The 22,984-nt window shown below is 40.6% G+C and overlaps 1 protein-coding gene across 2 annotated transcripts in view; it reads left to right on the top strand.

The window, feature by feature from the left end:
* TNRC6B (trinucleotide repeat containing adaptor 6B) overlaps positions 1 to 22,984 on the top strand; it is a 96,710-nt gene that overhangs the window by 45,485 nt on the left and 28,241 nt on the right. Inside the window, exons 2-7 of one of the 2 annotated variants that reach the window (XM_059815941.1) lie at positions 4,511 to 4,598; positions 8,370 to 8,391; positions 10,068 to 10,412; positions 14,819 to 17,143; positions 18,451 to 18,609; positions 22,309 to 22,487. In XM_059815941.1, coding sequence (XP_059671924.1) covers positions 4,511 to 4,598; positions 8,370 to 8,391; positions 10,068 to 10,412; positions 14,819 to 17,143; positions 18,451 to 18,609; positions 22,309 to 22,487 — 3,118 coding nt within the window. The remainder of the gene's footprint in view (positions 1 to 4,510; positions 4,599 to 8,369; positions 8,392 to 10,067; positions 10,413 to 14,818; positions 17,144 to 18,450; positions 18,610 to 22,308; positions 22,488 to 22,984) is intronic. The other variant, XM_059815942.1, reaches the window with a different exon arrangement.

Genomic DNA, 22,984 nt, shown 5'->3' with positions numbered 1-22,984 from the left:
TAAATTCACTAGTTGGGAGTTGGTGGATTTTCTCCCCATGTTGATCTTGTCAATGTAAGCAGCTGTTTCGTGGAATGTACATGATGGAGCCTCCAGTTTCTTTGACCAGGCCAGGAAGAATTGTCTTTTAGTTAATGAGAGAAGGTTAATAGGCAGCCTTGTCTTGTGAATGAATCAATTAGGTACTTGAAAGCTTTGTTTATGTTAAATTTATTGGAACACTTCACACTGCAAGGTAAGTTTGTGCTTAATAAGCTTGTACTTATTAAGCTTAATAAGTCTGTGGTTAATAAGCTTCTCCGTAATTTATCAGTGGTCCTGGTTAACAAGGGAGGTCCCAGGTGACTGGAGGCTTGCCAACATGACACCCATCTACAAGAAGGGCTGGAAGGAGGATCCGGGGAACTACAGGCCTGTCAGCCTGACCTCGGTGCCCGGGAAGGTTATGGAGAGGTTCATCTTGAGGGTGCTCACAGGGCACGTACAGGATAACCAAGGGATCAGGCCCAGCCAGCACAGGTTCATGAAAGGTAGGTCCTGCTTGACCAACCTGATCTCCTTCTATGACCAGGTGACCCGCCTAGTGGATGAGGGAAAGGCTGTGGATGTTGTCTACCTGGACTTTAGGAAAGCCTTCGACACTGTCTCCCACAGTATTCTCCTGGAGAAGCTGGCGAATCGTGGCTTAGACAGGTGCACTCTTTGCTGGGTAAAAAACTGGCTGGATGGCCAAGCCCAGAGAGTTGTGGTGAATGGAGTGAAATCCAGTTGGCGGCCGGTCACAAGCGGAGTCCCCCAGGACTCAGTTTTGGGACCGGCCTTGTTTAATATCTTTATCGATGATCTGGATGAGGGGATTGAGTATACTCTCAGCAAGTTTGCACATGACACTAAGTTGGGTGGGAGTGTTGATCTGCTTGAGGGTGGGAAGGCTCTGCAGAGGGATCTGGACAGGCTGGATCGATGGGCCCAGGCCAATTATATGAGGTTCAACAAGGCCAAGTGTTGGGTCCTACACTTCGGTCACAACAGCCCCATGCAGCGCTGCAGGCTTGGGGACGAGTGGCTGGAAAGCTCCCCCGCAGAAAAGGACCTGGGGGTGTTGATCAACAGCCGGCTGAATATGAGCCAGCAGTGTGCCCAGGTGGCCAAGAAGGCCAACAGCATCCTGGCCTGTATCAGAAATAGTGTGGCCAGCAGGAGTAGGGAGGTGATCGTGCCCCTGTATGCGGCACTGGTGAGGCCACACCTCGAATCCTGTGTTCAGTTTTGGGCCCCTGACTACAAGAAGGACACTGAGGTGCTGGAGCGTGTTCAGAGAAGGGTGACAAAGCTGGTGAGGGGTCTGGAGCACAAGTCTTATGAGGAGCGGCTGAGGGAACTGGGGTTGCTTAGTCTGGAGAAGAGGAGGATCAGAGGAGGCCTTATCGCTCTCTACAATTACCTGAAAGGGGGTTGCAGAGAGGTGGGTGTTGGTCTCTTCTCCCAAATGACAAGTGATAGAAAGAGAGGAAATGGCCTCAAGTTGCACCAGGAGAGGTTCAGACTGGGTATTAGGAAAAACTTCCTTACTGAGAGAGTGGTGAGACACTGGAATAGGCTGCCCAGGGAAGTGGTGGAGTCACCATCCCTGGAGGTGTTCAAGGAACGTGTGGATGAGGCATTGTGGGACATGGTTTAGTGGGCATGGTGGTGTTGGGTTGATGGTTGGACTTGATGATCTTGCAGGTCTTTTCCAACCGTGATTCTTGCATACAACTGAAAAGGGAAACAATTGATCAAAACTTTAAATATTAGCAAAATGTGTCAAAGAGTGAAAGTGGGAAGATGGCAAGTGTGATACCCAAAATGGCAATAAGCTATTTCCCCTCCTAATTCAGTGAACTTTCAACATAGTGGTACATTGTTAGCATGTCTATAGCATCAATTCTTGCTCTGTCAATTGGAAAGTATAATTTCATACTTTCTGCATGTTTGCAAGGTTTCAGTTATTCTTTGTCAGGAACTTTATGGTTTTGTACGTGTGATACAGCCCAAGTGTTCAGGTAGATCCCTTCCACCTCAGTAGAACTTAGGCTTCATTTCATGTAAGCGCACACCTAAATTACTAAGTATTGTTTATTGCTATATTTGAGTTGATGATGTGTCCAAATGAATATTAAATGCACATCTCTACTAAAAAAGCAGAGGAAGGGGAGGTCGTCATGCAAAACAAAGGGCTTCTCTGCAGCCTTAGTACCATACATACCTGTCCCTATATGTCTGAAAACAAGGCAGCAGCAGTAGAAATCTCCCTGTCCTGAATTTACCACAAAGACAGATGACCCTAACTAGGTGTTTACTTAGAGGCTATGGATCATCTTCTATTAGTGCTATGTGGTGTTGTAAGCCATAGCTTCAGCTTTCATTGTGAGTATGACCTTTTTCTCATTCTTTTTCATTCCCTGCTCTTCTGCTTGCAAAACCAAGGAAGGTGCTTTTAAGGAGAAGGCTGTCTGTGTGACAGGCAGTTACTGGAAGTCATTTTGTATTTTGATCCTACCCTTTTTCAGCAGCTCTTTTAAGACAGCTCTTAACCTTTTGCTTGCTGCAAGAAAGTTTTTTGGAAATAGTATACTTGTAACTGGCACTACAGCCCAAAAGGCACACATAGCTTGACAGTACAAAAGTAGTCAACGTAATTTGAGGTTATAGTAACTTCGAAAGATGAGGGTGTCAGTAGAGAGCTTTTTCATGTTGCTTACAATCTGTGGCTCAAAGAAACCGGAGAATTTTGTCTCAATGCCATGACAGACAATGAAGTATACTAACCTCCCCAATGCTTCAAGTCATGTGCTGTTAGTAAAACTGGAAAACCTGCAGGGCTTTCTCTCGCCAGAGTTTAGAGCTGGGAAGTGTGTTTTGACATTTTATGTATAACAGAAAACAGCAAAAACTGACTTGGCTTAAGCAATACTAGACAGAGTGCATAAAACGCTGTTCCGTATGATGTGGAGTGCTTGCCTCAAACTTTGTTAAATGCAGACTGAACTTGCCATTATGTATGGATTGCATTTGGTAATAACATCCTGAGGTTGTTACTAAGGACTCATCTTGCCCTTATCCATTTTCTCCATCCATGAAGGAGAGCCTAACTTCAGGAAACCACAAGACGTTTTATTAGTGCCCATAGAACCTTTTCTCTTTAGGAGAGTTCTTTGAAGTCCTCAATCAGGAAGCTGTTAACAAATAACATGTCAAAATATTTTGTAGGAGTTGATTAGCTGTGTAAATGTCTCTTTGTACACTGGCTTGGAGGTATCTAGCGAAAATGCAAACAAAAATATTACCCATACTGTATAAGTGCAATGGAAGTAAAAGTCTGAGTGATACGACAGCAAAGCCAACTCAGCTAGAGCTTTTTAAATTGTGGTCAAAAAAGAGCTTTGATTTGTGCATAAATACAACAAATAGTTCAGTACTATTATAAACTCTAGTTTTGTTTATAAAGCTGTTCTGGTTTTTATAAAATCTTGTTCTGAAAGATCATGGGTTATACTTGTTTTCCATTTGTAAAGTACACATCTCTGGTCTCTGATCGTACCCCTCATCTGTCAGATCATCTCTTTACATTAATTGTCTTTGTCTTAATCTTTCCCTATAAAAAGAAATTACTGCAAGTGAGCGGAAAATTTGGTCTTAAATTTACTTTAAAGGAGGTGAAGAGAATTGGTTAACGAAAATGTGTTTCACCATAGAAACAGCTCAACCAATAGCATATATGCAGTAAATTAACCTTTTTCTGGTATTTTCGTATTTGATATGAAACATAGCAACAAGATGATAGCCTGACAACCATAACAGCTGCACATATTTTTCTTCCTTTTTTGAAAGCATGTTCTTGTGGAAAAAATAGATTCCCTGGAAAGTAATTTATATTACAAGTTTCATCACAAGAATTCTGTGGGTGGGTACAATAGGCTAGAAATTAAATTAGTGACTTGTATAATAAATGATGGTTTTGATTTGGTATGACACTTCTAGTCTCTTACAAGTGACATAGCTACAGGCAATAGAATAATCTCTTCCCCTTGTGAAGATAAATTTCGTATCAGACCAAACCGTCTTATATTAAATTACAACTTCCTTTTTTTTACCATATGAAAAGATTCATGAAACTGTATGTTAAATAATAGCACAACCCAATTAAAAGGGTACTTTGGCCAAAATGTCTTGAAGATACTTTCTAATATCAGGCATATAGTTAATTTATATAGGGTACTGCCATAAGAGGCCTTATCCAAATAAAGGAATTTTCCTTTATGCAGCAAGTGGCATGATTGTGGCCACACTGAGCTAGAAGGTGCTTTTCTTAACTCAGTTAGACTGAAACCCTCAAATGCAAATGAAGTATGATAAGAGGAATCTAGTATCTTGACTTCCTTTCTTGGGTGGAAGAGGGATATAGTACGTGTGGGTTGTCTTATACAACTTGATTGTGCTCAGACCATTGTTTTTCATGTTTTGGCAGAGAGAAGGAGCAAGAAAGGGAAGAACAGTTAATGGAAGACAAGAAAAGGAAGAAAGAGGATAAGAAAAAGAAGGAATCTGCTCAGAAGGTAGGTTTTGATATTTGAATTCTTTTATCCAGCTGGAACATAAATAGTATTGGGGGTGGTAAGATGTTAAATTGTTTGTATTTGAGCTTAAAAACTTGATTGTTTAGAGTGATGCTTCATTAAAGACTTTTTTGTATCCTATTTCTGGAATTTAAGTGTTTAACTTAAACATTTCTCCTCCTTAGTGTGTCATGTGAAGTAAAATATGGGTTTTTTTTATATAAAGTATTAAACTTAAGTTACTGATCTTGATCTGTGCAACTCCTGCTGTTTTGAGTTGTTTGGGAATGGAAATGCTGCCGGGCTTTTGCAATTCTTGCAGTAAAATTTACTAAATATTTTCTAGAGCAAGAAGATACTAAGTATCACTTAGGTTTTACATTTTCTGTAGCTAATAGTACTTTTGCTGAAGTGTATCAGTTTGAGTCTGAGCTGGGAAGAATTTATAAGTCACTGAAAATTGGGTTTGCTCCGAAAATGGGTTTAAACACTTGGTGTGTTAGAAGCTCTCTATTTTGCTGAAAATCTAGTAGATTGTTCTAGGAGTTAACTTGACATATGAACTTGAGTCTGTTGCAGCTTTATCCATGCTTTTTACTGGTAAAAATCCTTTCTGTCTAGTTCTGGGCTTCCCAGTACAAAACGGATGTTACTGTCCTGGAGCAAGTCCAGCAAAAGGCTCCTGAGATGAATAAGGGACTTAGGAGTATCTGACAAATGAGGAGAGGCTGAGAGAGCTAGGACTGTTCAGCATGGAGAAGAGAAGACTCGGGGGGATCTTATCAATCAATGTATATAAATACCTTGTGGGAGGGCGTAAAGAAGATTGAGGCAGGCTCTTCTCAGTGGTGCCCAGTGACAAGGCATTGTGTGTGAATTGAAATACAGGAGATTCCACTTAATTACAAAAAGACTTTTTGTCCATGTGTGTGACTGGGCAACCACTGGAACAGGTTTCCCAGAGTGGTTGTGGTGCCTCCATCTTTGGAGGTGGCCCTGTGCAGTCTGTTTTTGATGACTTTGCTTTGAGTTGGGGAGACTCTTGGGGGCAGGGGTGGGAACTGTGGACTAGATCACCGGAGGCTGTCCCTTCCAACCTCAATGCTTATGTGAAATTGAGAGCAGAAGCCTTTACTTTCTTTCAGTAGTCTCTGTTTTTCAGTTGCTTCAGTAACAATAAATGCTATGAAAGATCAGACATTACTCTGTGTTAGATTCTGTAGGTTTCTGCTGAGAACAGCCAGCACTGATTTCAGTTAAATTTTGGTTTATCCGGGGTCTTTTTAAATCTGGCTTTTTCACCAATTTGAGTCTATCAGTTTAAATTAGGTGCAGATAAACTGCTGTATTTCTGTTGTCTTTATCCAGCCATTGTGTTGATACATCCCCAATAATACTGCAAAAGATCAGTAGCTACAGAATAAGGTTTCTTCAGTGTCTTTTTGCCTCAGTACTGCTGTTATTTAATGTTCAAGTACAAGAAGTTTATGTAGGAATTGGGAAGAGCAGACCCTGGTAAATAGACTAGTGACTTGAGGATTATATGCTGATATTCAATGATACAAGAGAAACTTGAAAAGGGTGTACTGATCATCTTGGTAACAGTGCTGTGAGTGTTTACTGAGGGATCGGTGCTTTGAATGCAAAGGAGATTTGCCAGCTCTCCTGTGTGGTCCCTCATACTGAATAACTCAGTCAATGATTGAATTCTATTTTGCCAAAATCTCAGGAAGGGTAAACACTAAGTAAGTTAATCTTCTAGAGACCAAACTTAGCAATAATACTTGGAGGTATCTAGGAATAGCAAAGCAGGCAACCAAATGGACAGAACACAAACCTTTGTGTTCTTGGTGACTGTGGTGGTGTTCACCAAATAAGCAGTAATGATTTGGGGATACCTTTTTCAGACAAAGTTTGTATAACATGAAACAATTGTTTCTGCCTGGATCTTCTGAAGCTTAACACCCACCCCTGCACCCCCCCACCCCCCCCCAAAAAAAAAATCACTTAAACAGAGGTTATGCAAGCAAATTCACAGACTGAATTCCTGTGGTTGGTGTCCCAGGGGCTGTTTGGTAGCTTGTCAGAAGGCTGAGTTTGACTCCACCCTCCCGTTCACTATAGCTTCTCCCACCCTGCCAGTGTTTATAGGCTGCCCACAGAGAGGTGGCAGCTTTAAGTCTGAGACAGTGTCACATTTTCTCAGTTGTTGTATTGTAGACAAAAAACCCCACCTGCAAACCCAGGTAATTTTGACTAGGAGAGAGATGCAGTATAGGCAGAAGTGATTTTTTTTTTCTTCCTAAAGCAAACTGTGGTTATCATGTAGAATTCTTTAAAGATTTCGTAAAATGGGGTTCTTCCAAGTAGACAAGTTACTCGTTTACTGAACATGTTTGCTGTTCATCATCATAAACCTGTCAGCATTACCAAATTAGATTAATGAATAATTTTTTTTCCCTTTAGTAGTAGAGCATCAAAGTCACTTAAGTGTTTAACAGAATTTTTAACTGTGTTACAGAAGAAGACCTAATTTGGCACATACGGGATTTTTCATAAGTGGAGTGAAATTGATGTCTGGCTTGGTACAGACATAGTTTTTGCGCAGGTGCACTTTTAGTTTCTTGGAGACTTTTGGATTATGTAATTCTGTGAAGTTATGATGCTTAAGATTTTGTATTATAGTGAATGTTCCACTTTGCATATTGCAGTGTTCATCTTTGCAAGGTAAATGATGCCATAGCAATTCAGTGCAGTTTGTCTTTTTACTCTTTACCGTACAAAGGAGTTCTGACTTGGTTGGTTTAAACAATAAACAGCTTTTTACTTGTGCTTTCATTATTCTATACTGTCACTGTGTGCTTTCCAGAATTATGGACTAGTTCAGCAATTTCTTTTAAGAATAGGTGTCATAGAACCTGACACATGATGATCTTTAGGGTTTTTCTGTTATTGTGTAGGGGAACTCATGATCGGCAGGTTCAAAACATGCTACAATACACATGATTCCAGAGAATATACCAGTGGTATGTTTGTCTCTACTGTAGCTTGAAATCTGCTATGCTGAAAGAATGTAGAAGTACAGCAAAATGACATATTGAGTACGTTGGCCAGCGTGGTGGCTTACTTCAGTAATCAAGTTCTTATTGCATTCAAGAGATTTTGAAAGTCTGGTGCTTTATAGGTATTGCTGGTACTTTTTGTAATTGTGACAATGAATCCAGTAAGCTTTAGGATTTCTTCTCCTTAGAAGAGATGTCATGGGAAAGGTGAAATGGGAAGATGGCAGAGACAAACTGCTACTCTCACCTGTGATTACTCCTGTGGAAATTCCGTTGCTAGCCCCCACAGTCTGCTGTAAGGATACTCTCGTAGAAGGAAATTTTTGTTATACTTTAACTGTAATACTTCACCTCCAAAATCTGAAAGAACTGTAGTGCTATATAGCATGTTTATTTGTACTGTGGAGGCCCATGTTTGGAATGAGGAGGGGGGTAAATACTAAAAATCATAATGAGTGAAGTAATTCCTGTTTCTGCCAGGGACTTTTGCATCAGGCAAAGGTATTATAGGGGCTGTAGCATTTCTGAAAACTTCATATGTATGACTAGGAATACTGTTTATACTTGTAGTTCATCAGCTGATTATTTTCATGCAACAACAAATACTGTTCTTGTGCTAATAAATTAAGGTCATGATTTAGCACAGCCTGTTCAATGTTAGTTTTGAGGTTCTTAAAACTCTATTTACATTCTTGCTTTTAATTTGCAGGTCACAGATCAAAAAACCAAAGGTAAGAATCTTTGATCCTAAAGAGTATTTTTATTTACTTGAGCCAAGACTCGGATCTTGATGAAAACTGTTGGAAAAGGAAGGGGAATTATGAGTCAAGATGAAATACTGAAGATGCGTATTCAGAAGAAATAAAAGCTGAGGTGATTAAAATGGAGAACTTAAAACTATTCATGTTGTCAGCATCAAAATACTTGATGAGGGAATGAGGATTGTGGATAAATTAGGTTAACTGAAATATTTAGTTTTCAGTTTTGCACAGGTCTTAAACAAGTAACCAAAAACTGAAACCACCTATATAAATGGAATGGAAGACAGGGAAAGTATTGCTTATGGTGAGGTACTAAAATGAGTGAAAAAGACCTGTTTTTGGAAACTTAAGAGAACTTCAGGCACTTAAGTCCAACAGATAAGGCAAGACTGATGAGTGAGCATCTTGAAAGTTAAGCTTATTTAGCTGATCTAAAAATATATTTAATCTTGATTTGTGTGACAGTTTTCCAAAAATTGTGTGGGAAAATTGCCATTATTGACGGAAGAGAACTAAGATAGTGACTTGATTTTACAGCTAACAATACCTTTTTTTGAGGTTTTAGGCAATGAAGCCCATATAGAGAAATCAGAAAACCCTTATCAAAATAAAATGTGGTGAATAATGCATGCATGTTGCCAAAGACAGACTCGCTTGTTTTGATCTTGCATTTCTAAGAAGAAAAGTTTTACTGATTACTTTGCTGGGGAGGGATTTCTGGACATCCCTTTCTTGTATTAATCTTCAACAAAGGCTGGAGTAGATACATTAAGTTTTCCTTGTCTTTGGAGTCAGATGTCTTAGCAAGTACACCTTCTAGGCACCTGGCTAGGAATTTCTTTTGCTGTTTCAAAAAAGCACATGGAGAATGTGAGTAAGGGGTCACGAGTCTAGAGTCTTTTAAGCAAATTTTGTGATGGTGTTAGTTCCTCAAGGATTTGTTTGTGGTTTTCCTCTTCTCCAATGCGTAATATCCCTCAGAAGCAGGTTGTCCTTGCTTATAGGGGCACCTGATGACCAGCTGGAAAATTTTACGTGAGCCCAATACAGATGCTGTATGTAGGACTGCCTGTTGGGCGAGATGCAACTATTACTGCCTTATTGAAGAGCAGTACAGAGAACTCAGATTTGTTAACTCTGAATCCAAAAGGAAGGGTTTCCACTCCCGTCACCCCCCCTTTTTGTTTGTTTTGGCAGTGGCCATGTAGCCTAGTAAGCAGGTGAAAACTTGGCATCTAATTTCAGATCTCCCATAAGGGTGATGCATAACAATCCAAAACCCAGTTGAAGATCAGGGGACAGAGCAGAGAGAGAAACCAGTTACACTTGGCTGTTCATATTTTAAAATTACTCATTGTGCAGGGTGGTATTCTTTGCCAACTTCACGTTTCCAAGAAATTTGGGGCTTAGAGCGAAATACTTGCTGAGGAGACAGTTTCATCCTGGGGTACAGAGTTGCACATGGAAGCAAGAGGTTTGCCGCTACTACTTGTTCCTGCTTCGTTAATTAAATTTTTCTTCGATAAGGTTGAAGTTGCACAGTATTTCAGAGAAGAATGGAATTATAAAAGGAAAGAGTCGCAGTGAGTTCTTGTAGCTTTTTTTAAGTGGAAAAATTTCTGATTTTCATTCTTCCTGTTTTTCAGTGCCCGAAGTGACGAAACCAAGTTTAAGCCAACCAGTGGCTGCCAGCCCAATTGGCAACTCTCCATCGCCACCAGTGAATGGTGGCAACAATGCCAAAAGGGTGGCAGTGCCGAACGGACAACCGCCAAGCGCCGCCCGCTACATGCCTCGGGAGGTGCCGCCGCGATTCCGTTGCCAGCAGGACCACAAAGTGTTACTGAAACGTGGGCAGCCCCCTCCTCCATCCTGTATGCTCCTTGGCGGTGGAGCAGGGCCTCCTCCCCCAACAGCACCAGGAGCAAACCCAAACAACGCACAACCAGTGACAGGCGCACTGCTGCAGGGCGACAGTGGGACTGCAACAGGCAAGTAATAATAATATTAAATGAATGTGTGTGTGCATGGCAGAAAAGGGATCACTAAGATTGTACATAAGCATATATCATATGTTAAACTCCTCAGATTGCTTTTGGAGACCTTACTTCTGCTATTTTAGCATATAGAGTTCTGCTCTTAGCAGCACTAGATGCAATTTTTACTACTAGATGGAACAAGGAAGAGGGTTAACTTTTTAAAAATATTTTTTGATTGTTTGAATTGGATGCTGTAATGCTCTTAAGACTGCAGCAAGGTAAACACAGTGCATGGATAAACAGCATTCTGTGGTTGTCATTGAGTAGCACTTAATAGCTCTTTAGGTTTCTTTGATATGCATTTCCTATTTTGTCACTTTTTTTATAATATCTGGAAAAACAGACAGGTCTGCAAATGGCAGGTGTCTGTCACTTCTCATCTAGATGAAATAGAAGGTCCTTTTGCTCCTGACTTTTTGTAGTTGTAATCCTGTTTTTCTCCTTAGATAAGCCTAAAAGTGGTGACTGTCCTGTTTTGGTTTTCTGTTCACTTTGAAGTCCAGAAGATAAATTGATTTTGAGACTATAAGGTTTATGAACATGGGAAAATTATGACTGCTCCTGAATTTTTTAGACCCTTGGGGAATTGCAGTAACTGTAATATTTCCTTCTTAAGTTATGATAGAACAAACAAAATTCCAATCAAGACATCTGCCTTCTAAAGAAAAACTTCGGTGATCTGAGAAGTCAAGGACAACTTCAGTTCTAACAATAAGGGTGTTTAAAAAAAGAAATAATAAATGCTTGAAAGTTGAAAGAAGAAAATAACGATACCACTATGTCTGAGTTTGCCTTTGAAAACCATGCCAGATTAATGGGATGGGATTTCTTTACCACAGTCTTGGAGAGCATAAACTTTTTATAGTTCTCTGTGGTTCAGAAGAAAAAAGCAGAGGTGACTTGGAACTCCAGAATCAAGTAAGCCAGATGGGATGGCTGTCTTTATTAAAAAGGATTCTAGGAAAATAAATAATTCTGTTTGTTTTGTGGCTTCAGTACTTGAATTCCTTTGTAGCAAATCCCTGTTTGACAGATTATTTATCTTGTTGTCTTTGATGTTCCCTATTTAATAAGGGCGGGATTGAATTTTAAACTACAATGGCAAAGTTTTAGCTAATCACTTTAAAAACAGATCTATTAGAGATGGCTTATTTTGATAAAACACCTGGAAGATGAAGAGGAGAAAAAAAACCACCCCAATGTCTTTTGACTATATATAAAATCATTATGTCAGCCTCGGTATACCTTTACAGTGATGGTAGTAGACTGACAAAGGAGACTTCATGGTAGTGAAGCATTCTAAAAGTTTTCAAAATTTCTCATGAACAGCATTTTTTTGCTGTTGGATGTACTCTGTGAGGGCCACTTTGAAGTATTTTAGAGGCTCCTTAAGTTCTGTCTAATTAATTTGACACCTAATACTTGTTTTTCTGAGACTGAAATTTGGTTTTATAAATTCTCATATTTTTACATTTAGTTTAATGGTTCATTAACAACTAAGATGTTATATGGCTGTATTTTATTGATTGTGGCAACTTTTTATGCCAATGGTTAGTTGCTTTATCCTGATGTAAGTCAGCAGTGTTGCCAAGAAGGATATGGGTCCTTCAGACCTGCCTCACCCCATGCAAATCCCATCACCATAAGACAGTTAATTGGGCTGGGGAGCTGACTTGGATTAAAATTAACCCAGGTTGTTTTTTTGAAGCTAATTTCAGTCTGGATGATTTACCAGTTTACCTCACTGAGTATCAGTGGGAACATATGTGCTAGCATGTGACAGTAGGTGTGCCAGAGGAGTGGGAACAAGTAGCTGGACAAGAGAAAGGTTGGGGCTGTCACTTAAGGTGCTCCATCAAAGTGCTTATTTAAGTATGGTGTTGCTAACTGTCTCACACATCATTAATCCTGTCTGAGATACTAGCTGTTTACAAATTGGATTTCAGATTGGGCCTAATTCTGTCAGGCACATAAGCACTGATACTGTGATTAATTCATCCCACGTGGAAAAAAAGAAGGTTCCCAAAGAGGAAAATAATGCAGCTTAGCTACTCCTTCGCATTGTTACATTCGCCAGATAGCTTTAGATGGTGTTGGTGAGGCTTTAATACAAAAAGTCAATACATAATCCTTCTTTACATGTAGCTTTTTCTATCAGAATTGAAATGCTTCTGTACGATAGCAAAACTCTAGTGCCCTGAATGATGACACCAAACTTACTATTGTCTCATAGCAATGGGGTGGAGGGTAACATATATAATTCTTCCAATACCAATTATATTCAGGATGTGCAAGACAACTTTGGAAGGGTTATTCAGTGTACAAAAAAGATAGCCAGATATAAATATCTGTAGAGAGTCACACTTCCTTGCTATTAAGTTTGCACTTGAGGTTAAGGCAACAGAAGGAACAGAATGTGCATGGGAATAGCTTGGTCTTTTGGATCTTGGTGGCTAGGGTTCAATGGATGAAAGCAAACTTTTGTTCATCAGTATTCGAAGCTTACAAGAGAGTTCTAACCTTGCTGTGAAGTCTTGATCTTTACTGTTGCCCCTCAATGAAGGGGGATCTGGAGGGCATTCGATGGATGTTCATTGGTTAGGCTAATGAACTGAAAGCCTGAGACAGGCACTGAAAGTTGATCTGTTCATCTTCTATTAAAAGTATTAGCAACCAGAAATTGTGGTCTTCACTTTTGAATATATAACATAGGAACTTGGGGCGGGGGGGGAATCCACTTTTTTAAGGTCATTATGCCTTATTTTCATGGAAGCTGTTTTCATGGAGCCAGTATTGTTAGTAACATTATATATTCAGGTATGATACTGATGCAGATGTTACTATGAACTTCATGCTCTGCAAAATAAGTTAAGCTGGTTGAGTGGGATAACTGAATAAGACTAATATATTAGGGTTCAGTACATGGTTTTGTAGAAGGGAGAGTGTTTAGTCTTCATCACTGGGAACTTGCGGTGAGAGCAATTTGGGGTCCCTTCGTATTAAAAATACATAGAAAAATTAGTGGAACTCTATATAGAGAACAAGACTGAAGTACTAATGGACTTAAATTATTTAGAGGATCAGATCAATTATGTGAATGGCAAGGGAATCTCTGCTGATGTTTTAAACTAATGTTGCTAACATGTCTGCATATATGCAGACATCATGCTGCCAGCACTGACATAGGCTTAATCCATTGTGACACTGTTAATTTATGTCTGCTTTAAAACTATATACAGATATCTTGTCCATGTGAAGGCATACCACATAGGACATAATAATTGTTCACCACAGATGAAAGAAAGAGGCCCTATTCATTGTCCTTCATCCTGCTAATTTTCTTACAGTGACTCCAAAGCTCATTGAACTTGCAGGTTACCCTGTGCAATGTGCTAAGCCAGAAAAAACCTAACGCATCAAAAAGTGGACAGTTTAGGGTTGAGCTAGTGAATACAGTTGACTTAGTTAAAGGGCTTAACTGTCATCAGAATTGTCAAAGATGAGAGGTGAAACTTGGGGAACTTGAAGTAAGAAGAGCTTGTGAGAGAGAGAAGTAGTGACATCTCTTACTAGCCTCCATCCAGTGCAGCGGGATCAGCTTAGCTGCTTGCAAAACCACAAACTGTGGTTTCTAGGGTAAATATAGCAGTGACACAAATGTGGGATAATTACATACTGAATACAGCTTGCACGTTACTACATAGAAATTGTAATTTGTGTAGCTTTGGGGTCTTTCGATTTACAGTAACTTTTGGAGATAACTTTGTTTTGCAAAGGGTTGAAAGAAATTCCTAGTAGCAAAATCAACTTGAAAAAGGTATTTCAAGCTGAAGGATAGACTTTTTCAGCTTTATATATTCATTAGATGCTTTTTGTCTTCAGTCTTTTGATCTGTAATGAATTGTAGTTGCTTTGAGTCAGCGGAGTAGCAGACCAACAGCTGACTGTGTGTACACACACATGCATATGAATGTGTGCACACGCTCATCCTTGTTCTATATATATAGTATGATTTTAAATGTGTGTTTGAAAAGTCTACAACCAGTATCAGTAATATTCATTAACTGGGTTATAATTATTATGTTGAACTTAGAGCTGGACTGTTAGTAGAAGTAGTGAGTCAATGGTGAGTTCAGATGCCCACAAAATGCTGTGGGGAGTTTGTTGAAAGAAGTTTTTTATCAGTATTTTCAATGGTGTTTTCCAGCCTGATGTTCTTTCAAAGCAACTTTGTTACACATTTGAGGGAAGGATTCTTATTAATGAACACAGTAATCAGTGGTGTCAAAAATGTGATTTTCAGTGCTTGTAAATAATGTTGATTATTAATGACCTTTTTGGGTGTGGGTTTTTTTTAGATTCAGCAATTGGAGGTGCTGCTGCTTCAAATTATGCAAATTCCACTTGGGGTCCTGGAGCCTCCTCCAACAGCGGCACCAACGCCAACCCAACTCACATCTGGGACAAGGTGATTGTAGACGGGTCTGACATGGAAGAGTGGCCTTGTATTGCCAGCAAAGATGCTGAGTCTTCTTCCGAAAACACCACCGATAACAACAGTGCCTCGAACCCTGGCTTGGAGAAGAATACTCTGCCAGGAAGCACCACTAGTAACAAAGGAAAAGGAAGCCAGTGCCAGTCTGGAAGCGCTGGAAACGAATGTAATCTTGGGGCTTGGAAATCTGATCCCAAGGCTAAATCTGTTCAATCTTCCAACCCTGCTGCCGAGAGTAACAACGGACTAGGTAATTGGAGGAACTTGAGTGGACAAGATAGAATCAGTCCCAGTTCTGGCTTCAGCAACTTTAACCCAAATAGCAACCCATCTGCTTGGCCGGCACTGGTTCAAGAGGGCAGTTCTAGGAAGGGGACTTTGGAATCTGATAGTGGTAGCTCCAATGCACAGATTAGCACAGTAGGTCAGACCTCTAGGGAACAGCAGTCAAAGATGGAAAATGCGGGTGTTAACTTTGTCTCTGGCAGAGAACAGGCTCAAATTCATAACACTGATGGACCAAAAAATGGAAACACTAACTCCTTGAACTTAAGTTCACCAAACCCTATGGAGAATAAGGGAATGCCCTTTGAAATGGGCTTGGGGAACCCTTCCAGGAGCACTGACACCCCTTCACAAAGCACTGGAGAAAGAAAGACTGGGAGTGTTGGATCTTGGGGTACAGCTAGAGGGTCTTCTGGAACTGACACAGTCTCTGGACAGAGCAATTCTGGAAACCATGGGAACAATGGAAAGGATAGAGAGGACTCCTGGAAAGGAGCTTCTGTTCAAAAACCTAATGGGTCAAGAAGTGATTCTTGGGATAACAATAACCGGTCTACGGGTGGTGGGTCTTGGAACTTTGGCCCTCAGCATGCAAATGAAAGCAAATGGGGTGAAGGGAACAAATTAACGTCTGGGGTCTCTCAGGGAGAATGGAAACAGCTGTCTGGGTCTGATGAACTGAAGATTGGAGAATGGAGTGGTCCAAACCAACCAAATTCTAGCACTGGAGCATGGGACAATCAAAAAGGCCACCCTCTTCCTGAAAACCAAGGCAATTCCCAGGCTCCCTGTTGGGGAAGATCTTCCAGCTCTGCGGGAAGTGAGGTTGGAGGTCAAAGCACTGGAAGCAACCACAAAGCAGGAAGTAGTGACAGTCACAATTCTGGACGCCGGTCATACAGGCCTACGCATCCTGATTGCCAGGCAGTCTTGCAGACTTTGCTGAGCAGGACTGATTTGGACCCCCGAGTGCTTTCAAACACCGGCTGGGGTCAAACTCAAATTAAGCAAGATACCGTGTGGGATATTGAAGAGATGCCGCGGCCTGAGGGGAAGTCTGATAAAGGAACTGAGGGGTGGGAGAGCTCTGCCACACAGACAAAGAACTCAGGGGGCTGGGGTGATGTACCCAGCCAAAGCAATCAAATCAAGTCTGGATGGGGTGAGCTCTCAACCCCAACGGAGTGGAAGGACCCCAAAAATACTGGAGGATGGAATGACTATAAGAACCCCAATTCTTCTAATTGGGGAGGAGGGAGACCAGAAGAAAAATCATCTTCCTCTTGGAATGATAGCTCTAGTAAGGATCAGGGGTGGGGTGGACGGCAGCCTAATCAAGGATGGTCTTCTGGAAAGAACGGTTGGGGAGAGGAAGCTGACCAAACAAAAAACAGCAACTGGGAAAGTACAGGAAACAAGCCAGTGTCTGGTTGGGGTGAAGGTGGGCAAAATGAGATTGGAACTTGGGGTAATGGTGCAAATACAAGCGCTGCTTCAAAGGGTGGATGGGATGATTGTAAAAGAACTTCAACATGGAATGAGACGGGTCGACAGCCCAACTCCTGGAACAAGCAGCAGCAGCACCAGCAGCAACAGCAGGAGACTTCTGGTTCCTGGGGTCCACCGCCCCAAACTCCAAGTAATGGGCGACCTCCAAACCCAAACTGGAACAGCGGACCACAGCCAGCTGCCCCTAAAGAGGAGGAGCCTAGTGGCTGGGAAGAACCTTCTCCACAGTCAATCAGTCGAAAAATGGATATTGATGATGGCACTTCAGCATGGGGAGATCCTAGCAGTTATAACTACAAGAATGTGAACCTGTGGGACAAGAACTCACAAGGAGGACAGGCCCCACGGGAGCAGAGCCTGCCTACTCCAATGACTAGCAAATCACAAGCATCAGGTACTAGTCTCGTTCCTTTTTTCAGCAAGTTCCTATATATGAATGTAACCTTAATGCATAAGAGATACTCGTGTAGCCTCCAATTCCTAATAGTTTTATTCCATAAAGAAAATAAATTTCTTATTTGAATATTTGGTTCTGTATTTAAAGTGTCTTTAAAATTTGAATCAACCAGTCCTCTGCTTGTTATGTCTCCTGTAACTGATCTGAATACTGGTCAGCTTGCCAGTAAAAGAAAATGTTAGCTGACAATTCTGCATATTCAGTCTGAGTTCTGAAGAACAGTTTGAATTATAGAATCATTAGGTTGGAAAAAACACTTTAAGAGTCCAACCGTAAACCTGACACTGCCAAGTCCACCACTAAACCATGTCCCTAAGCGCCACATCTACATGTCTTTTAAATACCTCAAGGGATGGTGACTCAACCACTTCCCCGGGCAGCCCATTCCAATGCCTGACAACTATTTCAGTGAAATTTTTCCTAATATCCAATCTAAACCTCCCCTGGTGCAACTTGAGGTCATTTTCTCTTGTCCTTTCACTTGTCACATGAGAGAAGAGACCAACACCCACCTCTCTACAACCTCCTTTCAGGTAGTTGTAGAGAGCTGTAAGGTCTCCCCTGAACCTCCTATTCTCTGGAATAAATCACGTTTTTTTTATTTGATTATTAGAGAAATGGGGAGAAATTCTTTACTTATTTTTAGTAAAAAAAATTTTGCTCTGAAGCACTCAGTTAACACTTAAAATTGAGCAAGTCTGTGATTTAATTTTTTAGCTCAATTTGGCTCTGCTGTATGATAAAGAATACTTGGCAAAATACTTTCTTCTTTGAAATAAGGACAAGCAAAAGTTACATAGCCTGGAAATATATTAAGATGTTACTGTTACATAATCTCTTCTCTGACTCAGACATGCATTAAAGAATACTATTTCATTTTAATATGTACTTCAAATATGTCCTTATTCTTTCTTCAGTATATGAAAATGCTGAGTTAGTTTGGTGCTTTTAATTAGTCACAAAAGTTCACCAGATAGGAGGACAGCATTAGATGCGGGGTTCATGTTTAATCTGGGAGAAGACTATTACTCATCATAGCTTTCTCCTCTTTTTCATCCCTAGAGGTCAGTGCCTGCTCTAAGTTTGATGTGAACAGTTGTCAATTCTGTCGTATCCATGCTATTGAGAATCTAAAATCCTCAACAGAAAGAATGAAGCAGTAGATTAATGACATGGTGCTGCACTGCAGTAAATAGTTTGTTGTCTAAATGGTCTGTAATGAAAACTCTTTCTCCTTTGTGCAGTCTGGAGCAAAAGCACTCCGCCTGCTCCAGATAATGGTACGTCCGCCTGGGGTGAGCCAAATGAAACCAGTCCTGGGTGGGGTGAAGTAGATGATACAGGAGCATCGACAACAGGCTGGGGGAATGCACCTTCCAACACCCCGAATGCCATGAAATCTAGTGAGTATAGGCCAGATACCAGTTTCTTTGCAATGGTCCTGAAGATGTTTAGTGTTTAGCCTTTTGATATAGGTCACCCATTGAGGAATTGTCTTCTGAGGCCTAGAAGCAGTGTTGAATGTCATGTAAGATTTTGATGGATGAGTGATTTAAGTGCTTACAAATGACTGGAACTTTGTCTTTTGAGGTAATGAAAAATTTCTTAACAAAGCAATTAAATGGGCAGCTCGGATTTGTGGAAGTGTTGAAACGTTAGAGCATGTGAGTGAGGAAATGTGTCTTTTTCTCAAAATGTGTTTTGTACTCTGGCTGCCCACGTGTTACTTAGCATATAAACTTGTTACGTGATAAATCACTTTTCCTGACTGTATCAGAAAAAAAGAATGCACAGTACAGAAAAATTTCACAGTGGAGGCCATTACATGGTAATCTATGTTTTGGTAATGCAACTTGCCTTTGAATGGATTTTTTTTTTTTTTAAATTGTATGAGTGCGGAAAATTGTAACTCTTAAGAACTGAACTTTCTTTTGTGGTTGAACTTAAATGGATTACTATTTTCTGGATGTTACTTTCCTACAGCTGTGTTCTCCATGAGATGCTGTTGAAATCTTTTCAAAATTTAATTTGAAGTTAAAATTTTGCTGTATTAAGGGTTTTATTTTTGTGGAAATTATTCCTGCTGATGTAAGCTGTAGAATTTTTATTTCACTCTTTTTAAGGAAAATACAACAAATGAGCAATCACCTGCTGGTAGAACATAGCAATGTTATAGCCAAAGCCAACAACATTTGGGTATGAAGTTTCTGGTAGGAAATATTGATAATACATGACTGTTACTGAACTTGACTGATGATACCCACTGTAAAACTGTTTCCAGATGCAAGTTGCTTATGCAACATGTAATTGTTTGGATTGAAATGCTCTATACAGATGGTATGCTGCTGGGTCATTCTCCCTTCCTCCCACCCAATTAAATAGTTTGGCCATTTATGAAACAAAACTGGGAAAAAAGCATTGCTTCCTTATTGTTGACATTATAGCAGCCTTTCTTGGATGACTGTAGTGCTTCCTGTGCCTGCCACACAAACTTGGCACTAGATGCTAGACATTTTTAGACTAATCTCTTCTTTCATCTGTAAAAAGCCACCTAAATATGACAAATCAGAACCTCTGAAATGCTAATGATGCACTGCAAATTCTATGGATTTCTTAATACTTAAAATAGTGTTTAAAGACTGTGCGTGGTCACTTGCTTGTCCTAACTGGTCTGCATATGTGACGTACCAAAGAGCTGCAGCATATGTGTACTATTTTGTACATAATCTGTGTCCCCAGCTCTAGAGGAGCAAAATATAGGGAGTTTCCCCTGATGGCTGGGGTTGTAGTAGGTCACCGGTGTTAAGAGCCGAGATCTTCATTCTCCTGTGTTCTGTGACTGCTCTCTCAACTCCTGCCTAATTGGCACTCAGAACGAATGAAGAAGAAAGCTGTGTTATTCAGTGATGGAAGTTCAACAAGGCCTGCATGTGGGTCAGGGCAATCCCAAGCACACATACAGGCTGGTCAGAGAATGGATTGAGAGCAGCCTTAAGGAGGACTTCGGGATGTTGGTTGACAAGAAGCTCAACAAGAGCCGGCAGTGCATGCTTGCAGCCCAGAAAGTCAACTATATCCTGGGCTGCATCAAAAGAAGTGTGACCCAGCAGGTCAAGGGAGGTGATTCTCCCCCTCTACTCCACTCTCATGAGACCCTACCTGGAGTACTGCATTCAGCTATGAGGCCTCCAACATAAGAAGGACATGGACCTGTTGGAGCAAGTCCAGAGGACAGCCATGAAGATGATCAGAGAGCTGTCTCTCCTATGAAGACAGGCTGAGCGAGCTGGGGTTTGTTCAGCCTGAAGAGGAGAAGGCTCCAGGGAGACCTTATAGCAGCCTTCCAGTATCTGAAAGGGGCCTACAAGAAAGCTCTGGAGAGGGACTTTTTACGAGGGCATGTAGTGATAGGACAAGGGGTAATGGCTTTAAGCTGAAAGAGGGTATATTTAGGTTAGATACAAGGAAGAAAATCTTCACCATGAGGGTGGTGAGGCACTGGAACAGGTTGCCCAGAGAAGTTGTGGATGCCCCAACCCTGGAAGTGTTCAAGGCTAGGTTGGACGGAGCTTTGAGCAACCTGGTTTAGTGGAAGGTGTCCCTGCCCATGGCAGGGGGTGTGAAACTAGATGATCTTTAAAAGGTCCCTTCCAACCCACACTATTCTATGATTCTATGATTTAATGTCTTGGATAAGTTGGAAGAAGAAATTGAAGAAATGAAGAAGGAATCCTACAGACAAGTGATCATTACACCACTGTCCAGACTCATATTCAAGAATCTCGGACCTGAGAGCTGTCAATGCAGAAAAATAATCTATGGTCCTGTAGTTAAAACCAGGATCATAATACTATATTTAAACACTGTGACTGGAAATAAATTAAAGCTGCAGGGACTACCCCATGTATGATATTTCCAGATTAAGTTATTGACTCTGCAGTCATAATCCTTAAATGTAGCGTTTTCTGTGTAAATAGTATGATTAAAGGGTCAAGAGATAGATTTTTGCACTTGAACCAGTATGTTTCCTAAGCAGCCCTCAATTTTGGTGTACAAATGGAATATACTTTAAAAAGTTGTTTCCTGTGAAGTATCTGAGTTGTTATTTATGATGAATTTAAAGGTAGCTCTTAAACTGCCATGAAATGCTGCTGTACTTATTTTCAGCCTGATCAAGGTAGAGTTCCCCTTGATAGACTAATGATAATTCCTGACTTTTTTTATATTCAGATTTCCTCCTATGTGTGTTAATATCCTTACCCCTGATTTCCACACTCAGACCCCAGACAGTTGAAGAATTAGTTATGGAAAAGGTGATGATGATGGAAATCTTTTTTAAAGTAGATAAGTGCTTAGGGAATAAATACACAGAATGAAGAGTTACAGCAGAAAGAAGAACAGTTGGACAGCGGACAAGATGAGGATTTGGGCTCTTGCCTTGTCAGTAGAGGTTAGAATTCTAAGTTGCCTGGCAGCTGGTGCTAGAGAGTAACAGCAAGAAAAGAAGCCGGCAGGGAAAAGTCCTCACTCTGAATTGATGTGATGAAATGGTTGTAGCTTTCTGGTAATGGCATATCTGCTTAAACAGCACTGCTAGTAAGTCTTTTTAGTGACATTGTTAAGAACAGAAATTCAAGCAAAGGGGATTTTTTCACATTAAACTACTTTTGGTGTTACGTATACCAGAGCATAATGTCAGGTCCACTCCTTCAGATTCTACTTAGTTGTTATTCCTTAAAGTTCTTTGTTTCTGTAATTTTGTGGAAGAGTTTAGTGCAAGGGAGGTGTTAAGGTTTTGAAGGAAAAGAGGAAATAATTGATAAAACACCTGAATCAGTCCTCAGCACCCTTGTTTTTTAATTATCCTTGAAGTCTTTCATTTACACTAGAAAATAATAGGTTGCCTTTTAAAGAAATCCAAATGAGCTGTATCTGTATAAGAGAAGAGGTCCCTATGGTTATTATATCTTTAAGGGTTTGATACTGCTTTAAAATAGCTGCAAAACATGACATGCTAACATGCCACCGAATATCTTGGGTTTGGGGATTCATGCACAAGTTTTTACAGCTGTTAGAGTGAAGACACTTTTCTTTTTCTAAAGGTTCTAAATCTATGCAAGATGGCTGGGGAGAGAGTGATGGGCCAGTGACAGGAACACGTCATTCCAGCTGGGAAGAGGAGGAGGAGGGAGGAGTCTGGAACACCGCAGGCTCTCAGGGAAGCAGTTCCTCCCACAACTCAACAAGCTGGGGGCAAGGAGGAAAGAAAACACAAATGAAGGTAAAAATGCTTGAACGATTCATAACTACTGCGTTGTCTGAAAGCATTATGACTGATATGTTAGAGCATTATAATAGTTCTTTTTAAAAGGTATTACAGTATTCAGCTGTAAAGGTGCCTGTTACAACAGTGTAAAGATACGAGGTTTCTGGATTTGTTTTGATGTATTACACCTGTTGTGACTAATAAATCTGCCAGTAGGTGTCAAATTCTTTTGGTATGTAAGCTGCAGAGCCATTACTAAATGAAACCGAGCAATAAGTATCCCAAGGCTATTGCTTTCCTCTTATTGATACATCTTTCTGTGTTAGGCTGCTCTGTTCTCCTTGCATAGTCTATTGAAGTTTGGATTCCACAGTCCCTTTGGCAACATGCACTACTTATTTCTACTGACTGTTGGATTTAGGTCTGACTTGTGTTTGTTGTAACTGACCTTTGACCTCCAACAGGAGCAGGAGCTTGGCTATAGTCCCAAGTAAACTGCTTTCTAAGGCTTG

Source organism: Gavia stellata, chromosome 4 (assembly GCF_030936135.1).
Source record: "Gavia stellata isolate bGavSte3 chromosome 4, bGavSte3.hap2, whole genome shotgun sequence".
Taxonomy (NCBI): Eukaryota; Metazoa; Chordata; class Aves; order Gaviiformes; family Gaviidae; genus Gavia; species Gavia stellata.
The sequence above is the reverse complement of the archived record's forward strand: the minus strand, read 5'-3'. Positions and strand labels throughout refer to the sequence as shown.